This window comes from Cuculus canorus, chromosome 8 (genome assembly GCF_017976375.1).
Source record: "Cuculus canorus isolate bCucCan1 chromosome 8, bCucCan1.pri, whole genome shotgun sequence".
In the NCBI taxonomy this organism is placed as follows: Eukaryota; Metazoa; Chordata; class Aves; order Cuculiformes; family Cuculidae; genus Cuculus; species Cuculus canorus.
Genome location: NC_071408.1, coordinates 19,435,731 through 19,459,427, shown reverse-complemented (window position 1 = coordinate 19,459,427; position 23,697 = coordinate 19,435,731). Strand labels below are relative to the sequence as shown.

The 23,697-nt window shown below is 39.7% G+C and overlaps 1 protein-coding gene across 1 annotated transcript; it reads right to left on the bottom strand.

Annotated features, from left to right (window-relative positions):
- Positions 1–667: 667 nt before the first annotated feature.
- Positions 668–23,689, bottom strand: TM2D1 (TM2 domain containing 1). The gene is made up of 7 exons (XM_054072368.1): positions 23,429–23,689; positions 22,327–22,400; positions 20,180–20,288; positions 15,825–15,916; positions 13,531–13,604; positions 12,223–12,341; positions 668–6,347 (listed from the first exon to the last, which is right to left on the bottom strand). Exons 1-6 carry the CDS (start codon positions 23,551–23,553, stop codon positions 12,231–12,233), a joined length of 585 nt encoding a protein of 194 aa, XP_053928343.1. The 5' UTR covers positions 23,554–23,689; the 3' UTR covers positions 668–6,347; positions 12,223–12,230.
- Positions 23,690–23,697: the final 8 nt, after the last annotated feature.

Below are 23,697 nucleotides of genomic sequence, written 5' to 3'. Positions count from 1 at the left end.
CGGGTTGAGGTTTTTATTATGATAATCAAAGGGCTTTGCTAAGACTCAGAGACTCCCTTACCCATCTCGCTCATTGTGGATCCTTCTTTCCAGGTCAGGTTTCCAGGATGTGACACCTTTTGGGTCGCTGTTTCCTCTCCCATCCATTGCAATATGAGCTCTGCAGAGGGTATTTATTGCTCCTCCTCATCGGAAACAGTCACTAAGTAAATTGTGCCAGAAATATCAATATCATGAAAATCCACAGTGTTTCTTCCTCATCTCACTGTATTCCGGATGGTTTTTATGGGCATATAAACTGCAGAACTAGGGTTCTTTTCAAGCTCTCTTAAATGCAATGGGAGTGATAGTAACGTGATTACACGAGGTTTTAGCTGGTTGGTGAGAGTGCTAAGCTGGCCCAAGGCAGCAGGGCCTGAAGTCAAGTCACGCCATCGATCTCAGCTCCCAGAGTCACCCTTGCAGCGTTCATTTCAATGACCTTCGAGGTCCGGTGGAGGCTCAGCATTGTTTCAGGAGCTACCAGCAATGTGGGCGGCAGGAGGAATAGCAGCCATCGCATTGCTTCAGACACTGGGATGTAGCAAACCGGTAATACGCTCTGACACACTGCTGCTCCTGCAACCAAGATGGGAAAAATCACTTCACCTGCATCTCCAGGAGCTCCATGAAGGCTTTGTCCTGCTGCATCTTGCTCCCTGCATCTCTGAGGGATTCCCACTGGTAGGGATTGGCATTGGTGATCTCAGTGCAGCAGTGCTACAACTGCCCTTCACTGGGACCTCGCCAATGGGCATAGATGCGGCTTCCAGTCTAATTGGTGCTGCACCTGGGGCCAGGAAGGGGCCAAGAAGTGCTGCTTCTTGGCCAGATTCACCAGGGGTCCAGGCATTCCGAACTGTCACCGAGAAAGATATGATTTGGGGCTTCATTAGGCGTCATACATAACTAATGACTCTGCAACAGCATATGGCAGGATGAATGCTGCAAAGGTCCAGAGACAGACACCAAGGTGGAGAGAAATCAAAATGGCAGCTGGACCTGCCAGGGAGAACAAGAGCAATTTTTCCAGTCACTTCCATTGGTTCCAGTATCACTCAGCCCCACACCCAGTTCAATGTGAGACTGCAATTTCAATTTAAGCAACACTATATGAAAAAGGACAGGTAGCAGATGAGATTGTAAACTGATGCAATTAAACAGGCAACGTTAATGCTCAGCACCTGAGACTCATTGACTCACTGACTTCCGTGCAGTGTCAATAACACTAATTCCAATCATTTCGGCAAAGCAAACAGTATGAACAACAGGAGGAGGACAGAGAATGCTCTTCACTCTCCTGGAGCATCAGAAACTTGCAGCAATTATCAGGCAACAGTTCCCGCTGCCTGGTAAGCTGTTAAGACCAAAGTAAAGACATCACAGCTCTGTGGCTGGAAACAGAAGAGCTGTAATTATTTTGAAGTTTGACTCTTGCCCCCATCTCCAGGTATGGGGAGTGAACTGACGCAGACCCGGATGCACCCAGCTTCCGACAAAGCTGTGTGATGCTCTTCATGCAGGAATTCGAGCATGCTTTTAGGACACTTTAAGATTCAGGTGAGATGCGTCTAAAGCATTAACCACATTAACCATTTCTTCCTGACAGCAGACAAAAGCCACGTTACCTTGGGCTAACCATGTTCCTATTAAAAAAAAAAACGGCTCCTAGGAGCCTCGTAAGAGGAGCAAGAGATTCCCTCATCTTTGCTGAGCATGTGGGGGAAATTCAGCGATTCTGACAACCAGATCATGTTTGATATCATCCGAGCTGACTCAATAGAGATGTCAAATGGGAGAAGATAGCAGAAGTCTGCCTCGCAGTTTAATTGGCTTACACTTTTGTACATCCTGTTTTAAAAGTAAGGCCTTCAAAATGCAATTTGGACAAGTGAGTTGTGTGGGGCTTTATCCTGGGCGGTCTTGCAGCCTTCTCAGTGACAAAAACGTTGCAGCTCTGAACACGAGCTGTATATATGGTTGGATTTATGGAGTATTCATTATTTTAATAGCACTTATTGACTTAGGGTCAAATATCTTTTTCCAACATTTTTTTATTTAAGGGAAGAGCCCGTATGTCACAATCTCATGCCTCATCTAATTGGATAAGTGTTTCCTTTGTCCTTGAAACCGAAAAGTAGACCGCGTATCCAGGAGCTACAGAATGAAAAAGCATCTGCCTTTGGTATTTGGCATGCCTCAATTAAAGAACTCGCTGCCTGGGTTATCCTTTTTTTGGAATTCTCACCAGAGCACTTCTGCTCAGATTCAAGCGGATAGTTTTGAAGGTCAGGCAAGGGGTATGTAAAAAAACCAAATCCTTTGGAACAATATATAGAACATTAATGTTTCACATACAACAGAAAAGAGGCCTGGATCTGGCAAAGCCAAGTTCATAGTCACGCTGGAAGCACAGAATGTTTTGTGTGCTCACTCCCCTCCAAGCATTTCTGGGAGCTCCTGCTGGAACGGAGCTCGGGTCCACTCTCAAGACCTGACTCCCCTCCCTCCCAGTCTCACAGATCTAGCGCTCAATATGCACAAAACACTTCCATCTTGAAAAAATAATTGAAAATGTGCACCCTGAAGTTCACTGGATCGATCCCTCTGAATTATTTTATTTAGAAGACACTTCATTGTGTCAAAGATTTAATGGAGAGGTTACGATGCCCAGCCTTCAGAATGTCAATGCATTAAAACGGAACGTTGCAGGGAATGTTAAAATCCTCAGTAATGTATGGCCAAGCAAAAGTGCCAGGTTTATGAAATATGAAAATTATTCTGCAGAGTTTGTATAAGACATAGGCTGCTGGGGAAAAGCAGCATAGGGGTCAGAATCCTTCTGCGTGTGTCTTACAAGCAGTGTGATGAAATTTAGCAGCCTCACTATGGACTCTCTCGCATTTCCCTTGCAATCCTTCTAGCGTTTGCTTCCCAAGCTGAATCTCTGAAATGCATGTATTTTTACATAAGCAGTATTTCCCGGCACAGTTGATTAAATACTTTCCCTTGTTATTTATTGCCCATTAAACAACATATCTTCTGTGTGTACCTTCACTGGACAAAAGGTCTTTGCTACTAAATGCAGACCTCAGCATGTCTTAGGCCAGAGCAGTTTGCTGCAATGATCTCTACTTGGGGCTGAAGCTGAGAAGCACTGAGAAAACCCCAGCAGCACAGATCAGGGTTCTCTGCTTATTAAGCTGCACTTCTGGTATCTGAGAATTACCCTACTTTACCACACCACATTTCTCGGTGCATGCAACAAGGTTATAATACAGAAGCTGTCCAAAGGCGTTTCTCTCTCTCCTGGGGGAATTTCTCTCTTGCGGTGCTGCAGGAACGATTGTGATCCACCAAAGTACTGCCGGGCTGTAAAGTTTCAAGTGAAACGGAAGGGCGGGGGAAGGAATGACAAGTCCTTTTTACTGACATTCTCTCCTCAAATGGATTTGGCAGAGCCCAGCTCTGCTGATCTTAAAGCAAGGTTTATCATTTGTGCAGGCTGCTGCCTGAAGGGGGAAAAGATCTTTGAAGTTGCTGAATGATGGAAGGGTCTCCCCCCTCCTCTCCCTCACACACATTTTTTAAGGGTGGAGACTGGGAGATGCTCAACTGCCCTGAGACAGGAAATTACATGACAAATTAAACAATTATGTGTTTTAGTGCTGAGCATCTATTTAAACGTTTAGCATCAAACATGCATTTAGCGTGAATTCCACGGGCATTTATACTTTGCCCATCACCTGTAATTCTACATTGTATTATTTTACTGCATGTCAAGAGCTCCCCCAGCCCATGATCTGTACCTTGAAGAGATTTCTTTACCATTTAACTTTATTACAGAAGGCACTGCCTGGACACTGTTGGAGTGACAAGGACTATTTCCTTAATTACTGTACATTGATAATAGCATTTACTCTGGCAGCTCCAGTGCTATTCAATCAAGAAAGATTCAATACAAAAAAGCTGATTTGCCAAAAAAGAGATTAGCATAAGTGCCTACAGTCACATTCTATTTTTGAAGGTAAAGCTACTGTGTCTGTGAGCTTTCTTGTGGGAACTTTATAAAGAGCGATTAATCTAGTTTATCTCCTTCAAAAGATATTTGGGGAAATCACAGAGAGTCACTGTTTAGGCTCTTTTGGTAATAATTTTCTATAAACTTGTAAAATAAAGAACTGGACAGAAAGTGCTAATCAAAAGCAGGAAGGTACTTTTTTTTTCTACGTAGACGTAGACATTTGTTGTGAAAACTCGATGTTCCCCAGTTTGCTATTGCTGTTCTTTGTCATTTAATCAAGTGGTGACTGTAGCTGTTGCACTTTAAAATTAAATGCTATTATTTACGGTAGAACTTGTTCTAGTTAAAAATGCAGACCTCAGCACTGTGTACGTTTGTAAGCAGAAGGTTAAGCAGGACATTTTAAATGGTAAAGCAAAGGGCTTAATCAAGGCTGAAGAGCAAAATGCAGTGGGATAACAGATATAGTAAATAGGCATTAATCACCATACAGGCTTAATCCAGGCATTAGGCCGTCATGGGGCTAACACGAAGACTCACTTACATAAGGACTCATTCTACCGACCCTTAAATAAGTAACTTTATTCTTGGAGAAATTTCACCAGTGTTAAAGGCCCTTGCAATATCAGGCCTACATTATGTCGTTGTAAAATGATCATCACACTATTATTTTGCCTGAAGGGGATTTCTGAGCTAGGAGGCACATGGGGGGGTTCAAAAAGGGGAAAAACTGAATCACCAGAGTGTAACGAGCCACTATTCCATGTTTGTTTTTTTTTTTCCTTGACACTGTCTATTACTGTGACATCAAAATCCGAGCTAAGTACTTCTTGCCAAAGATGGGCCAGATAAAATCACGAAGCCAGTATCATCTCATGGGAGACAGCTCACTGTCTTAGTGACAAATTTAGCGACTACAAATCCAGGCTTACAACATAGTCCTTCCCAAGTCATAATCCTGCACTTGCACTCTGGATTTGTGTTTAAGTAGTGATGAACTAACATGTTTCAAGAAGGTAATAGCACATCCATAGGTATGGAATTCACTGTACAGAAGTTCTTTTATGAGATCTTTAGAAATACTGAAGTGTTTCCGTGTTTAATTCAACAGCAAAAATTCCCAATTTGTACACAAACAGACATGTCATACATACTGACACACCAGCACACCATCCTGAGCCTCCAGCCCAGGGTGGGGTTTGGCATCCTGGTGAAGCCTGCCTTACCTAGCCCTGACACAGAACAGACAGCCTCTCAGTAAGCACAACACAACTTAACCTGAGCAATAGAGAAGGAGATGGAAATGGGGAATGGGGTAGATAGCCATGGTTTATCTATTCAAGGAATAGCAAGAAGAAAAAAAATCTACAAACCTTTAATTGTGAATGTAGGAGAGGGACAGTGATGTAACTGTTCCCAGGGAACACTATTCTTATTTTGTAGAGGGAGGTGAGCCAAGATGCTTAAGCTCTAGAGAACCTTTAACACAGGAAGCTATTTATCATAACAAGCTTGGTTGATACTGCTCCCATACTGAACCAATTAGATTAGCCTATTTCGTCATACTTCATAACTTGGGATGATAGGTTTCCAAGCATGGTACAGTGCAGTAATTGAATTTTGATCAAACACACATGGCCCATAACCCAGTATGTGAAACTTTCAGAACAGTTCACAGCTTTTAAATATCCAGTCAACATGTTGCCAAAAGTACAGGATGTACTTGATGCAAGTGGGATAGGAGGGGGGAGCACGAGTCCACGCTGTAACTTGGTACAGCTGTAAAACAAACAATTTTTTGTTCCGATTCTGTTCCTACTTTAGCAAAGGAGCTGGGAGGAAGACAGTGAATGTCAAGTAAGTTGTTTTTCTCCCCAGCCCCCACAACCCCCAGGCACACGTTTCACTTTTAACATTCTTAGATTACCGCCACCTTTTAAATTCACTATACTGTACTTTCATACTATATTAGACACACCAGCAATTACGTTTGTTAGCATGACACATCCATTGCTTACACTTAGTTAACAAAATAACTTAAAAGTCACATGTATCATCCTCTTAATAGGGTTATAATCAACAGGACCATGGAATGAAAGCCCTAAAAATTAACCCCCACTCTGCATTCCCAAGGCTTCTGCCTCTGCCAACACAATCCATATGGTGGGCAGTCTCGTCAGGCTCAAGGTGAGCACTCAGTGAGTTCTTCACAGGCAGTGATCTCCTCTTACACGTTCTTGCCATTTTTTTCCCCACGGTAAATCCAAGGAACTTTGAAGAAGACCTTGTGTAAAGGAAACAGAATACATTAATAAAATCATTCCCATGGCTCTACTGACAAAGCACCCACCGCAGAACAGATTCGTAACATAGAAAATGCTGTGCCAGACTTCCTTTGGAGCAAGTAATGGCTATCCACATCAAAACTGCACTCTGGCCTCCAGCTCAGATTCTGGTGTGCTTAAGCAAAGGAGCAGCCTCTGGATATGGTGCTGCCAACTTCTTTCTCAGCTTTAATGCTTTGTCCTGAAAGCCAGCTGGAGGTAGCTCCAGGCATCTCAGCTCCCTGAAAGAGAAGCACCAGAGGAGCCAACACCTTTGCTTTTATTGAGGTGGTGCAAATGACATAAAAAATGCGAATTCCTGTTACAGTCCTCCAAAGAGTGCAGGATCTGGGATGGTTTACCCAAGAGCTTCTAGTTGCTATCTGCAGATCATCTGCCTCTGAGCTGCTTCACACACCTGTTCTAGAGTACAGCTGTGTAAGAGAAGCAACCACAGCTTCCAAGGGGAAAAATGGTGCTTTTTAGATGTAACAAAATGTACATTTAGCTTTGCTGTTGCTGTGGACAGGTATAATGTCAGATTACAGCCACCACCCTGTCAGAGGCAGAGCGCAGAGGATGCACTGGGTCCATCTCCCTCCCCACCCCTCTCACCAATAAGTTATGATGCTGCAGAGAAAAAGAAAAGAAAAAAAAGAAAAATAATTTGCTCAACTTTTCAGACTTGGACCAAGCCTCAGATGAAACCAAGGTTAAATAGGCCTGTTCTAAGCCTCTTAAAGATAGGATTTATATAGTAATTACAGTAATGGAAACTGATCTTTATAATTTTTATACTGCCTAAAATTCTGCTGTGTCATATGCATCTGCAGAGCCCGAGAACTGTGCTCCTCAGACAGCACTGCAGTCTTGAAAGCAGCCATTCAGCTGAATACTGGAGAACTATCAGAGGATGAGTACGTTCAAGATTATAATGAAGTATGAAGACTAAGAAATCAGAAATCCTGAGTTTGGATTTGAGACAAGCAGTATTTTTTAATACTTTGTTTTCTTGGGAGCTTATGGAACTAGATTTTTATCACACATAGTGCAATCAGCATTGAGACTGCCCTTTTTTATTCTTATATTTCCTTTCTTTTCCTTTGCTACAGTCTTGGGTCTAGAGGGTGAGTGTAGTGCAAAACCCATCTTGGCCAGACAGAATCCTCACATCCACTTTCCAGTTTTCTCTGTCGTGCAAGGAAAAATACCGGAGTGCTAAGTCCAGCTAAGTGCTGCGTGATAAAGAACAACTTCAGAAGATTTGGAGATCTGATAGGGGGTTTGGCTCCACCTTCAGGAAGCAGAAGGCAAAGAGACAACGGGGGTTTAAGTTTCAGACACACTTCTGCAGAAACGGAAGCCTAAAATCCCCTCTTACTGACATCCACTGTTCCCAATGTGTCTTAGCTTCACATATTAAAAATCCCCTGACCTGATGCCATGACATTTCTACATACTTGATTCAGCTCTGAAGAGTCCAGCTCCACACTTGTGACATGAACAGAAAGCAGCTTTGAGGTGAAAGAAATAAGTTGTGACCCACAGGATGTCATAGACTGAGATCAAGTATTATCAGCCATTTACACTGTCAGTGCTAAGGTTTCCATATAGAATGCAATTTTTTATGATTCACAGAGATTATAAGGGTTTTCTGGGAAACACAGATGGATTGACAGGAAGAAAGTGAGAAGAGTCTTGATCAAATTTTGGTCAAGCAAAACACTTAAGCATATGCCTAAAGTTAAGCTATTTTTTTCTCCTCAGATCCAGGCAGAAGAATAATCTCTTGTATTTCACCTCCCAGCAGACTCTGATGCAGGCTGAACTCAGAACATAGTAGCTGCTTAAAAAAAAAAGATTTAAATAAATTGAAATCATGCACTTCTTAAAGAGGCCACACTGTGACCATTTATAACATGAAAATGGTGTAGTAGTCAGGGATGCGATGACACTGAGTTTCAAAGACCATATGATGTATTAGTGAAATGATAGGCATTCACACCATTAGTGACAGTTCTGTGAGGCAATGGGAACGTATGGACGCTTGCAAAATCTTGCCTTTGGCATTTCCCCAACTGGGTGCTTAAGCACCCGACCTTATTGTATTCAGCATCGTTTTCTGGAGAAAACAGGTTTGAAAACTGAGAGCAAGCAACAGGAATGGCTCTCAGTGCAGAAATGGACTAAACACCTAATGAATCTCAGAATAAAAAAAAAAAAACCACTGAGAAGAGATGCAAGAAGACTGAATAGACATAGCTGTGTAAGCAAATATAACTGAATATACTCTTGAGGAACAAAGGAAACTATTCTTGATGGGGTGACAACAGATGTTCTCCAAAAAAAATTCTAACGGAGCATTTAAAACACAAAGACCTTCCTGTGGAGCTGAGAAGTTTTACTGGCAGACATACAGCAATACATCTTTGGAAAAATAATAAAACCTAACATTTAAGGTGTTATCAGGCCCTGAAAGCAGAAGTGATACCTTCATGTAATAAGTGGTGGGTGGTGGTGGAGAGGGAAGCAGTTTGGATAAGAGAACACTGTCACAGGAAGACGCCATGGCATAGTTGTGATTTAAATCACAGGAGGAACAATTAGTCAGAGTTTGTTCTAATACATTTCTAAACCCCCTCACATGGAAAATGAGCTCTACACACAAATGAAAGATGCACAGGTCAATCTAACAGAACAAGTACAATCCATAGTAATTTCTTAATCCAGTAAGCCCACCTAAATTCTTTTTTAAGACTCTAAATATTCTACAACCACTTCTGCACTGTGTGAGTGAATGCAAAGTGCCAAAAGCTGGATGTTGCTACCAGCTACTGCTCTTTCAGATCACGGTTAAGCACATTGCAGAAAATCCTATAATGGACATTAAAAAAAAAAAAAAAAAAAAAAAAGATAGGTTTATGGAGTCATTTTTGCAATGACAGAACTGTACTGGTACTCAGACAAGATTTGGATCTAACTCCTAGCACAGATCTGCAGCATGTTCAGTGAACAGCTCTAAAGGCTGGGTGCTTCAAATTCTTTTTTAAAACTCTGGCCTTTATTTTTACAAATACAAAATAATATTCCTCTGCCTTGTTGGAATGTTGAAAGGATTTCTGAATATCTGCAATGCCAGCAGATATCACTTTATCTGGAAACAATGCAAAAGGATGACACAGTACATTGTCTAATTATTTTTATTGCTTTGCAACTGTTTTGGGGAAAACAATCCAGGGAGGAGATTATTCCAGTGCAGTCAGAGCAATCAGAACTACAAAAACACTAGGACGGACAACTTGATTGACAGGAGAAAGCTAAAGCAGGCGTCAACACAGAAAATCATCATAGGACAGACACTTTGATAAATATTACTGTAGCCAATTTATTATTAACACAGTGGGACAGCTTTACATCTCACATCACAGTTTTCACAGTCCTTATGGTAAACATGCCATATCTGACAATTACAAGATGAAAACGAGGACCTCACTAACTCTCTACTGGCCCTGCAGTACTGTCTGTTTACTCCGTTAAACCTCTCTAACTTCAGCTAGGCAACTGAACAAGCATACAGACATGCAGAGATGCGTGTTCAGGTACAGAACATAACTGCAACAGCATCCAATACGAGTGCCAAAGGTTATATCATCTGTGGCACTTTCTAAAAGGCTTTACAGACAAAGGAAGGGGTTGCAAAAGAAGTGGAAAGTTGTTAGTACAAGATAGAGGATCAAGCAGAATATGATCTTTAGATGGTATTCCCTTCAGGGAAGAGAAATAAAATTTTGCTGAGGCTTGAAATATTGCTGTGTTTGGTCACCCGTGGCTTCATTCTGACCGCTTATGACAAAGCGGTGCAGTCCTGACAGGAATATGCACTGGTATTACAAACCAGAGAGCATCAGGATGAGAAAATCCCACAGCAATTTTTATTCCCTGGATCGGTTGACAGGATCTTCTGTTTCTACAGAAACACTGTAACTTGGAATAACAACTCTTTCTCTCTGCTGGCTATTTGGTTTCTGGGATTAACAAACTATCTCAAGGACATCATAACTAATAATATTTTCATCTGATTTACACAAAAGTGCTCCCATGTTCTTTTATGGATAATGAAGCACAAGATGGACTGCTGAAATCATTAAGTCAAGCCCTCTGTACACATGGAGATACATTTTAGAACAAAATCTTGTGTGACGAGTTGCCCAAGGATATTTTTTATTATAATAGCCTGTGGTATCTTCCTATTTTCATAACGATATTATCAGCTTCAGGGTTAAAAAAAAAAAAAAAAAAGCAGACAAGTCACAGGATGATCTTAGCCATGAGATTTTATTTGATTCAAACATATATTTTCAGTCCCTTTCCTGTCTGTTTTTGAAGTATTTCAGGAAACAAAACTGATATGCACAAAGAGCGTTCAGTGAAAGAGACAAGAGGGAGATGCAACAAATATCAGGCAAGTGAATGAAGCAAACAGAGTGTTCTTGTCTCTTTGAATCCACAAGTCAAACGCATGTTAGCAAGCATTCCAAAACTACATCTTTCTTGTGTGAAGGGAAGAATTACGGTTAAGCACAAAGTATTCCTTGTGGTTTATTCTCATTATGTGATATGTCAGGTTACACCAACTTGGAAAAAAGAACATGACTTTTTTACAAAGCTTTCTGTGCACCAGCCTTAGTAAAGGTTTAGGAGAGACTAAAAAACACAAATTGCACTTTAAAGAATCAATTTAGCAACATCATTTTTTTGCAGTTCACTTAAAAATAATTATTGTGGACACATAAATAACATTGTGAAACTTCCATCTGAAAACCAAATAACAGCCTAAATTTTTGAAAAAAATCTACACTACAGTTTATATCACATGGGTTTCTCACTCAACTACTGCCAGTTTTCATTAGAAGGTAAAGGGAATGTTTAAAGTTGGTCAAATAACATTAAGATTCTGTTGACATGCCTTCTGTCTCTGTGTGTACATACTTTTCTTTAACGGAACATCTAGGTAAATCTTCATTGTCTTAAAGACTTTGGCCAAACAACTCTGAAGATTTTATTTCACTGAAACACAACTCATCTAAGACAAGAACCTTTTAAGCGCTTTATTAGAACAAAGAACTCACACACGCACCAATTTCTTTTCAGAAAAAAAAGGCACTCCAACATACACCCTCCTTTTTTGTGATGTGTCATCTACGGTTCTACTCTTTATGCACCCCTTCATCAGCACCAACCAAATTTTGCAACTTGACCAAAATTTGCCTTGAAGCTTTGAAGAAGTAATTATTTTAATTAATAGAATTTCACAGGATACACCAGCACAAGATTTAGGGACATCTGAATTTTAACTAACAGGATAGACAGAAAGGCAGTTTCTGTGATTTGCAATATTTAAATTAATTTACAAACTGCCACACATAGTTACGAGAACAGACCCCAAGGGTAATCCTGGCCCATCCATGCTAGAACTCTCATCGGTTTCAATGACTAAATATCAGTATAGTTGTTGTGAACAACTCTTTCTCCACCTCTAAATTATACTTACAGACACAGAACATCAGTGCAAATCGCAAAAGTCTGCACATTTCCCAGAAGGTACAACTTGGCAACAAATTATGTGCTCACAGAAACAAAACAGTCACAAAGAAACTTGGCACCTTTGAGGTAAACTCATTCACTTGAGGAATTTCCATATTTTATCATCTTTGTTCAAGGTACATTTAATATTCCGTTCTGATGAAGTGTAATTAATAAGTCATCAGCACTTTCAGTGGACAACTGGATCCATCTGTAAAAAATAAAATGCACCTATGCATTTGTGACACTTACTGCCCAGATTAAGGATAGGTCTGCATTTTCCTGAATGTTGCATTGGTAATAGTGAGCCGTGTAAGCCTCGCTCCGTAGTAATCTATAATGTAACTAGAGCCATCGGACGGGCCAACGATCTACAAAAGGAAAAAGAACCAAGACTTTTCAATATGAAGTGAAATATACACTTTGTGTTAATGTCTCAATTACTGCTAATTTTCCCATCATAAAATTAGTCATGCTTAATTAGTCAAACAGAAACTAGATTTATTTTGAAGTTATACTGTAGTTTAACTATTTTAGTGAGCTCTGCCTCAGAAGGAAAATTTCCCTAGAGCTTCTAATCAACCAAATTATGCTGGTACTGGGTTAAGCCAATGAGGATTTGAGTCACAAAATTAGGCTAACAAATGAGTGGGCTCCAAACCATTTTCCTTGAACAAAGGAGGGTAGGCAGGAGAGAATTAGGCTGATGACAAGTATCTTTGAAATACTGCACAGGTAAGGAATGGAGAGAAGATCATGGCTTTTTTGTTCTGAAATGTGAGGTCACCAGGGAGATAAGGAGAGATGAAAGAGACTCTCAACTGTATCTCTAAGTGATCTGAGGCAAAATCACTGTGACAGCATAGAAAGGAATCTGAGAATGCGTATACTTTAAAAGATGTATACTTTTAAAATATTTTCCTGTAAAGCCATGCAAACCATTTCTATATCTGCAATGTATTTTAAGTTCCTCATCGGCAATTTGTAATTCACACTAAATGGCTGCACTTGCAGCATAAGACAACGTAGCAATTTCACAAGATGTCACCCTAGCCAGGAATTTAACTACCATGAATCTGACAATCACAGCACTCAGGTTACAGGACTTGTATTTGGATGAGAGGCAGAGAGAAAAAGTGGCAATGTCTTCTTTCCTGCACATTGCATGCACACTACAGATGACGGGCTCCATCCGTATAAAGCACATGCAAATACAGAACTTCAGGATTCTGGGACCATCAGGATATCTCACACAAAATCCAACCCTCTTTATCACATAAGGAGCTCATAAATTCTGAATAAAGTGAATTTATGGTGTTATAGCTTCCAAGCTATTCATAATGAGTATTTATAGATAGCTAATCTCATTTTTAATGCAAAGGACAAATATATTGATATTTTGAACTCTACAACACCAATGTACAAACAGAGCTAAAACAAATGCCTTTGGTTTTCAATACACTAAGGTTCTTAAGGCTAAAATGCTAACAAAGAATTAACAATCAAATCAGAGCTTTAACAAACACAGATTCGTATCTTGTTTTGAAAGCCCTGACTTACCTGCATCGAAATAAGGATGAAATCAATTAGGCTACCAATTCCACAAAATCCTACAGTGCAGAACTTTAACAAACCTAAAAATGGAAAATAAAGTTTAACTGTAGCTTTAAGCCAGTCACTGTGAAGTTCACAGGTTTCTGGTGGCAATCACATTCCAACTCTCCCCATCCCACAAAATAGATAGATACACCTAGGAACAGATGTAAAGATCTTTAATTATCAGTGAAAAAAACAAACCGTATATTCATATTTCTGCATCGTGAATACACTTTAAAGATTTTTAAACGTTAACAATATTCTTAAACAAAGAATGGCTAAAAATGATAACCAAGTTACTGGAAATTTTCCTCTCTTGGACTGAGGTAGAGACAGGAAAAAATCACAACCCGAGACGCAAAATTTACTTAAGAATTGAAAGAGACTTCCTACTTCTCACGAGTTGCAGCACATACTGACTTGATTTTCAGAACACAGTAGTTTGGAGAACAATCCTTTGTATCATTTTTGTATTTTTCACTGAAATAAGAATTTATTTTCAATATATATGTACATAAACACTTCTTTATAACTAGTATTCAAAAATGTTATTTTTTGTATGAACTAATAAAAGATTAATAGAAAATATACAGGAATAGTAACTAAGAGATAAGTGTTCATTGGAAGTTGCCATGCAAGGCAGACTTCACTCGGAAAATGCCTTCAAAAAGAGCCTAGCTTTTTTTTCTTTAATATCAGTAGTTTCTCGTACAATTAATAGAATACAATGCCTACTGTATATATTGTAAATTATACTTCAGCTGAGCTAGGCAAACATCTAGGTTATTTTGAGTATGAGATACTCAGTGTGAAGACATCTGTATCTTTACCCAGGCATAGACAGTATGAAGAAGAATGTGGGAGAGGAAGAGGCTGCCTTCCTGATTTCTTCATACTCAATAGCTTGTTTGTATTTGTGCTCTCTTTAAGCAAGAGAGAAGGGAAAAAAATAAACCAAAGAGCATTTACAGTCTTCAATTATGTTTGCACAAAATATTTCAATGCTATCACCTTTCTTCACCGCTTTTTGCCAACGCATGGATAACCTAAAAAATCCCCAATCAACCACTGTCAAGATATCCAATTTATTGATTTTAGATCTTTTTAAATGTTCTACTCTTACCTATTCACATCTATCTTCTTTACCCTTCAAATCTTGAAAACTTGACTTTGGGGAAGTTTAATTTTAAGTCTTTTAACTTTGGTTACTGGCTATCCTATATTTCAGTAAGGTTAACAAGCATGAAACATAAAGAACTTCCGCATAATAATGGAGGATTTACAACGCTGTATTACTACAATATATTACAAAATAATTACTGCAAATCATTATTCCAAATCCAATGGTATAACAAAAAGCTGCACCTTACTGACTGCTTCCAGAACTATATCTTTTTGTGAAACAGATGGACAAAGTAAGTGCTAATTATAGAAACTCAGGGAAAGAGAAGACACAGATGTTAATGCAGGTTTATTCAGAAAGATAGATCATGTTATCAGAAAAAAACAAGAGTTTGCATTTAATGGGCAGAACCTCAAAATTCCTAGCTGAAGTGAGAGTAATATGTATAGCTCTTCCCAATTCCTTGCTCCATGCTATCTAGACTTAAACCTACTCCATTTGCCCAGCTCAGGAAAAAAAGCCAGTGAAAGTAGTTCTAACATAGTAAGGTATTTCCATTATTTAAAAGCCAGTGGCACCATCGCCCTGGGAATCAGGTCCTAAAAGCACTAACCAGAGGTAGGTAGGTAGGTCTTGTTAAAGGTACCAGCTTCTGCGGAACAGTTATTAATACTATGAACTACCTTGAAAGCATGCATTTACCAGAATAAATTCCAAACCCCAAAACACTATGCTCACTGTAAAGTTTTTCCTCTATTTTCCTGATAAAATCAAGCATCATTTAAGTAGCTGGCAAAAGCCAAAACCACTTCTGTTTTAGTGCCTCACAGAAAATGCTGTGGTAAACATCGATGCAAAGCAAACATAAAGCAAAACTATGAATAGCAATAAACATATTTGCTTGTTAGGATTTCTTCTGTTGGACAACTATATACCCATTTGTCACCACTCACTCCAACAGAACAGCAGGCTGAGGATAATGCAGGATTTTATCTCAGATGACAATGCAAAGATTCTAGCTGTAAATATTAAGACTATGATTGTCAGCCTTCACTACTCAAAATGCAAGTAGACAGGTACAGCTCAGTCATAACAATAAGCTTTACCTCAAAGAGAAAATAAGAAATAAACTTACCTAATGCAGGATAGCCTAGGTAAAATCTATCTGCTCCCAACCATCCAAGAAATAAGGACAGAGCTACTGCCACTTTGTAGGAGTATCCATTTCTGCCAAAAGAAACAAGTAATGTAGACAATGAATGCAAAATATATTCACTCATACTTCTGAAAATTAAAGTAGTGACTCATTTGCCTCCTGCTTCAGTTAAAAAAACCCCAACAGACTTGTTATTTATCTTCAATTAATGGACACAGAATTGATAATGTTAAGCTTTCAGACTGGGTAGGCACCCTCCATAAAGCAACCTCAGCTGTTGCGACTCAAGTATACTCCTGCAGAATACAGATTATTCTGAAACTAAGTCATGATTTCCTGTCAAGAGACACAATTCAGTTGCTGATCCATTCCCAGTTTTACAGAGCACTTCCTAATAGTTCAGCTGTACTGAGACAATCCTAGGAAGCTAAGAGGTGTATGCACACTGTCTGTAGGCATTAGCCTCACACACAGCCAAATTGAGAGGAACAGGGTAGACAGGTGAGATGTCAGCAGAGACAGTAATTGCAATGAAATCTGAAGGAGAAATGAACCATGGCCACTGGTTGAAGAAGCTGCAGGAAGGATTCAACAAAAAGGGTAAGACATGCATCCACTTACTACACTGTAAAGGTACCAATGAAAAGAACCGTTGACAGTACAAAGATGTGTATTAGTAGAGAGGTACCTTAAAGTTAAGCATCCTGTGGTTAGTCATACAAAATACAGATACAACATACTTTTTGAAATTTACACTAATTGGCACCACGCTTGCCAGCAGCTGGAGTGATGTGTCCACCTAGGCCCCTGTAATTTTTAGTCATTGTTCATGTGAACTTTACACGAATAAGTGAGCTAAAAACATACAGCTATCAATACCAGAACTTTCTGCATCCTTTGCTACATTGGCGAGCAGCTTGCTTCTGAAAAGAAAAGCAAACTCAAATGTAATTAGAACTTAAAAAATATTCAATAATTCACTGTTTTGATACGTGCACTACTATATGCCAGCAATTACTTAATAAGCTCAAATTAAACCCTTGGTTGACAGTTGAATAAAACATAGAGTTGCACAAAGACAGTAGCTAAGAAAGGTCCAAGGACCTTTATTAAGCACTTTCAATGCCAAATAAAGATCTACCTTTTTGCTTATTATCTAGATTTACTGACTTTAAAACTTAATGGCAACATTAAGTGATTAAATTGTGACTCTTACCTCAATATTTGTTACTTAGCTCTTATTAGCAACACAGAACATACTGGGTGTTCCTGGAACCTAATGTAACGTAAATGTAACATAAATTATCATCTTTAGAACTGTTTTCTTTCACTGTAAAGAGCACTAATGGTTTTATTTAAAAATCGAGACAAACTGTTGGAAATTGTTTGTCAATTACAAAGAGTCAACAACCCTTCAAGGACACTAAAACAAAAAAAAGAACTCACTACATAGAAGGTGGGAATACAGTTTAATTTGAGATGCCCCTGATCAAAACCAGCAATAAACTGAACAGTTGCCTATGCACTGAGATGCTTTTAAAAGCAGAACTGTCTGCAACCTAGTCAACATCAAATGGAAGGGCAGAAGAAATCTAGTATGAAATGAAAGCATGATAAATACTGTAACGAGTCTGCATCCACTTTTATTTCCTTTGCCTAACTCACCCCTACAGATAAATAGACAATACAAATACAATGCAGACAAAACCAACACGAAGGGTAATAACACATCCCAGGCACCTAAAGGAATTTATGCAATTGGGTAAAAGATGCAATTTCTTTCCAGTTGCTCTTCTGAATTCTTCTTGCTTCTCAACCTCATCCATTTTTTTTTCTGCACACATTTCTTCCAGCTGCCATGTTAAAAACTTTTTTTTCCAGCTCTCCCACACGAGCTGATAATATACAGGCACTGATGCAGGTCACAGTGCTTCCTGTGCACTTTCAGCATCTCTTAGCACTGCTCAAAGACCTGTCTACACTGAACTCCATGAATTTCAGAGACTACCATTTCATGGACATCTGGCCTAGAATGTCAATAGTTGAGCAATGGATGTTTCAAGTCTGCAAGATATTAAGTAAAATACCTGACAGTGCCAATTCGGGGAATTCTAGAATCTGTTAAAAAAATCTACCTCCAAAACATCAAATTAAAACCAAACCAAAGCAATCCTGACTCCTAGTACTTCTTTGCTAGAGCAGCCTTAACAGCACTTCCACACTTTTCCTTGAACTAACACTAGGAGCAACTTGAATGCATCCACTTACACAAACATACAACATCTCCCAGTCTTCCTCTAAAATAACTGGATCCCAGAACTGTTATCTGGACTGTTGTTAATCACAGTTTTGGCTAAGGACAATTTGTGGACTTGCTCCTTTCAAAAGCCAGTGATAGAGAATACTTGCTGTCCCCATGCTGGGACAATCCAGCTACCCGACGATGCCTTCTCAAACCAATTTTCTAGATAAATGACATGCAGTTATTTCTGCCAGAAGACAGTTACAGTTTCCATCAAACCTCAGATAAGATACTGGAATAACTCTTAGAATAAGTACAAACCGCAGGCCTATTGCTGTAATATTAAGCTGGAGATTCCTGCTTAAAATAATGTTTCAACACTTAGGTAACATTCAAAATACCTTATAAAAGGGTCATGTAGCAATCAGTGATTAAACCACTTTTTAAACAAGTGTATATATGAAGGGCGGTAATATTAATCTTTTTAACTGGCTTTGTTACTTGTGTAACTTCTTCTGCATTCCTGCTTGTATTTTACTTGAGTTTTAAGCAAGCCCATAAAGGGTCCTCTTCCCCTTCTGTCATACTAGCAGTCAGGGGACTCAAAAAGCCACAGTAAGTTCTTTTAGTAGAGCAATCATTGATTATTTCATCAGAAATAATAATCACAATCAAGTAATAGACATCATAAAGAGGACAACATTTTTCTGCCTACGTAGACTTGTTTTCTTAATGAATAAATGTAAAGAAAAGATAAATTTAAGAAATGGTTCCAAGAGACATATTATACCAAAAATGTACATAGACAAAACCTCAAAATGTAAGCATTACTGTCTACTCCAAAGAGGAAGCAATTTTATTAAACTAATATAGCTCATCTTGGTCTCCATCACATATAGTACTGAAGCACAATTATTTCTGGACAAAAATGTGACTGAAGCCTGGTTTGCTAGCATTTAAATTTAATTAGATGTAATGATATGTTTTCTTCAATTTGCTGAGCTTTGACTGTTGAGAGGACCAAATACAGAGAAAATATTGAGGAAACTACGAGGCAGAACTGTACTTCTGAGTTAGACAAATTATTGAGCAGTAAGTATCACATCAGAGTTATTTGCCCACTAGTGTGATAAGGAATACCCAAAAAATATCACTGCAGTGTTAATTTCAAAAGATTGCAGTAGAACAAGAGAAAAGGGCTCTTGAGTGACTCTCACAAAAAGGAGAAACAAATGGTACTGACAGGTGTTCGGTGATCATTAGCATTGGCCAGTTGGAACATTTATTAGTATCCATTGCTCACAACGTGCTTTAGGAAAACTAGGTCCATCTTTTTCACATCTCAGAAACAGGCTCTTAAGAGACACAGAGGATTTGATTAAATACAAAGTTTGTTTAAGAACAGAGAATGGTTCCTTTAAAAGATATTTTTTGGGGAACTGGAGAGACTTAAAACTCCTCCAATATTTGTGCATACTACAACTTGAACTAGCTACAGGCACACTTTAAACTGGCATGGACCAGTACTGCCACTGAACAGAGGGGGAGTCCAGCCCTCCTTTCTCCACTTTCTCTTATCCTTGAGTTGCCCTCATTCTTGTGCTGGCACAAGCACTTGAAGCAACTGTACTGTGACTCAAATTGGGGAACTGATCCAAGTTAGTCCAAACCCAGCTCAGTTCCCTGATTCAGAATAGAGTGGAATATGTCAGGGGAAAGGATAGAGAGGTGTCCCCAGACGGCTCCCTTCAGCAGCCATGCAGATTTTAAGCATGTGTGAAATGTAGCCTTAGCATTTGGGGCAACTTTTTGCCAGGATAAAGTACTAAGTAAAGCAAAGGTAAAATACTAAGTAAAGCAAAGACACAAACATAACTAAACAAAGAAAAATGTGCCCATGACTGAGAGATATTTATTTATAAACATGCACCTTGTATCCTTATACTACCTAAGACTGTTTATTAGAGAATTAAGTACTGGGTAACATGTACAACTCTACCTTCTCTTTTTCCTCCTGTCAACATGTCACACTATTTTAGAAAAAATTCCATGTGAAAACAAAGACAATTACAAAAAACAATAGCGTACTTACACACTGCGACATGCAATAGGCTTGTAAAATCCAACTTCCTGTCCCGTAAAAACTTTTTCTACGCCAAGGTGATCTTTGCAAGTAATGTTTGGTGCTGGCAGACACTGAACTGAGGACAAAAACCAATATTTTAAATTAAGCAGCAGCTGACTGGGTACCACATTGTTTTTCTGAGAAGACAGAAGTGACATATACAAACGAAGCTACACAGTCGTTCACAGCACAGTGAACACAGACATTATTTTTTTTTTTAAAATATTTTTGTAAGCCAGTCCTATGACTAACTTGTCTTTTTGCACGATATTTATTAAGCAAAATACACAAAGCTAATTGCTGCCCTAATTTTGTGGTAATTTCCATTCTGGCTTCATTATGAGTCAATGAGAAATCTGAACCTGACACACAGAAAACATTTTCATCATGAGAACAGTCAAATACTGGAGCAAGTTGCCTAAAGAGGTGCTGCCATCACCATCCCTGGAGGTTTTCAAGACCTGACTGCACAAAGCCTTAAGCAACCTAGTCTACATTCAGTGCCAATGCTGCTGTGAGAAAGCTGGACTATATGACTTCCTGAAGTCTCTTTCAGCCCACGGTGTTCTATTATTCTAAACTAAGGCTTGACTCTTGAGAGAACTAAAGTCAAAATCACAGCAGAAAGTGACATCTGCAAAAAGTTTTCAATGTGTTACAAGAATATTAGTCACTCTCCAATGCTGAAGTCTGTTGTTTTAAGGGAACAATCGCAGTTCTTTGCCCACTTTCTATCAATTTTCGGTATTTGTGGTTCCAATAAAACAGCAAGACAGGTTCAGCATTTCTTTCCAGATTTTCCAATAATACCAACAGGCAAGACGACTAAGATTTGGATTTTTTTTTTTAAATATCTACGCATATTGCATAGCGACCAGAAAAAAAAAAGGCCATCAGTAGCAGCCAAAAAATATGAGCTCTGTCTGGATTTAACTGCTATGAAGTCCTACATGGATGTTATTCATCCATGATGTTATTTATCCATGTGCCTAATCTAAGACAATAACAAAAAAAATACATCTTTTTTCTTGTAAAATAAAAAAAACATAAATTAAGAAAGTAAATAAAGCAGTGCTTTATTTTATTTAGAAGAAACCCACAGCAGTTTAAATATATTGATATAGGAAAGCCTATAGTTTTCCTGTCAATGCCATGCCAGTCAGACCTGAAATCTGCTACTACTTGGATGCTTTGAATTAAACCACTCTTAGTTTAGGTGATGGAACCCAGGAAGGTTTTCAGTGCTTCAAACGTGATCCAGATTAACTTTTTACTACTTAGATAATTCTGAACTAGGAAGTGACTCAAATACTGCGGGGACAATCTAAAAGCTGATATGCGTGTAAAATACTCTGTGAGCCACAGAAACTAACAATTAATTTAGCAACTTTTCCCACCCTTTAGCTTACCTCCTGTTCAAATGCATAGTGTATCAAATACAATCACATGGTAACTGATTAGACAATTAACAATTTGAGTTATGATCAATCTACCAACTACAAAATATTCTCTCTGCTCACCGCAAAACTGTTGTGCTACTAGTAACGCAGAGACTATTTATTTCAATGCCTGAGAACACCAGAAAAGCTAAATATATGTAGCAAACCAAGTGATCAATTTAAGCATTTTTCTGTCGTACTGCAAAGTACGTCAAAACTTAACATAAAAATAAATGTGCTTTCAAAACAGAGCCTCACGGCACCAAAAACTCCTCATGATGGAGGCACCGTGTTTCCTTAAAAAAAAATTTAAAAAATTAAAGATTTTGAAAGCTGTTTTGTCATGTGTCAATTTTTCTAATAAGTATATGCAAAATCAGTATGACAGGAATGGTTTGCTTTAATCACAACAGTGCAGGACAGAGCCTAGAGGATATAACATCCATTGAAGAGATTTACCAGAAACCTCACTTAAAAATGTGCCAATCAGAGACAATGCATTTATTCATTTTTATAACAGCATCCAATCCACACAAGCGTTTTAGGTTTTCATACTCATACTACTAATCCCACGTTTTATAAAGCCCATTTAGCAGATACACAAATGCATAAATCGAACACTTCTTTGGAAAATGTAGTAACTGTCAATATACGTTAGAAGTTAGAAATCCTTACCATATGCTGTGTGATTTGTACAATTCATTGGTTCTTGTGTACTATTATCTATTTTAGGCTCATCGCACATATATGTTCAGGTAATTGAGGAAAATTTTTCATATGGAACACTACCACAGGTTTAACAGTCACTTATTCCACCCTCTTAAAACCCTGCGGATTTAAGATACACCTTGATGTTAGCTCTCCTTCCTAACCATCCCCCAAAATAGGAACAACACATTACCATATAGCAAATCTGCTAATCCAATTTAATACACCAATATATCGCATAAGCTCCACGTTTAATTAGTGCTGCAGTCAGCACTACCTAGACGAACTACAATATTTATCAGTCATGGCCTCTGTATTTGAAGGCAATAAGGTAGAATGCCTATTTTACTATTCTTCCCTTATTTCAATATCTGAGTACCTTTAAACCGAGGCACTTAGTTGAGAAGACTAAACACAGAGTAACATGCAAAAAACAAAGAACGTCTAAAAATGATCATCTGGACTTGCAGGAGTTTTGGACTAGGAAAAAAACTGAGCAGAGGTCTGAACTCCCACGGCCAAGTAAAGCCAGTGATGAAGTTAACTTTTCCAAGATTTACTTTCCTGACACTTTTGATCTGCCGCTACATCCATAACTGTCAGCTGCCATCAAAAACATTTTCTGGGGAGCACCTGACGCGCCCCTGGAGAGCGAAGAGCCTCGCAGAGCCAGGAGCCTGGAACACCTGCGCCCGGCTCCTTCGGACAGACTGCGGGGGAGACTCAACATTTCCCAAAGCCACCGCACCTCAGTCGAGCGTCCTGCAAAACAATGAGAAGGCGGAGGAGTGGGGGGAGAGGGAGGTCTCTCATCCCAGGGGATTTTCTCTTTGAAAACCACAGGCGCCCCAAACCTGCGCGCGGGCACACGCTGTGCCGCCCCCATAATAAACTAGTTTGGTGTGAAAATAACGATGTCAAACGCCTCTTTGCTCCGAGCGCTGCGCGGGGCCCGGGCCGCGGCGCTCCCGCCTGCCCCCACAGCCGCCCTCGGGGCTCCTGCCCGAGGCTCCCCCCGACACCCCGCCAGGCGCCTCACGGCCTCCCCCCGCTCCCGCGCTCAGGATATTGCCCCAGCCTCAGCTCGTCGCACTTGAGCGGCGGCTCCGCGCCCGCCGCTCCCTCCAGGGCTGCGAAGCAGAGCAGCAGCAGGGCCCGCGCCGCAGCTCTCCGCCGCCCCGGCCGCGCAGCCATGCCCGAGCCACCGCCAGCCTGACTGGACGGCGGGGGATTCCCGACCCGGCGGGTGACCTCAGTAAAGATGGCTCCTGCGGCACTGGATAGGCAGTGCTGAGGGCAGAGCGTGCCCCTACTCAAGATGGCGCTCGAACAGCGGCG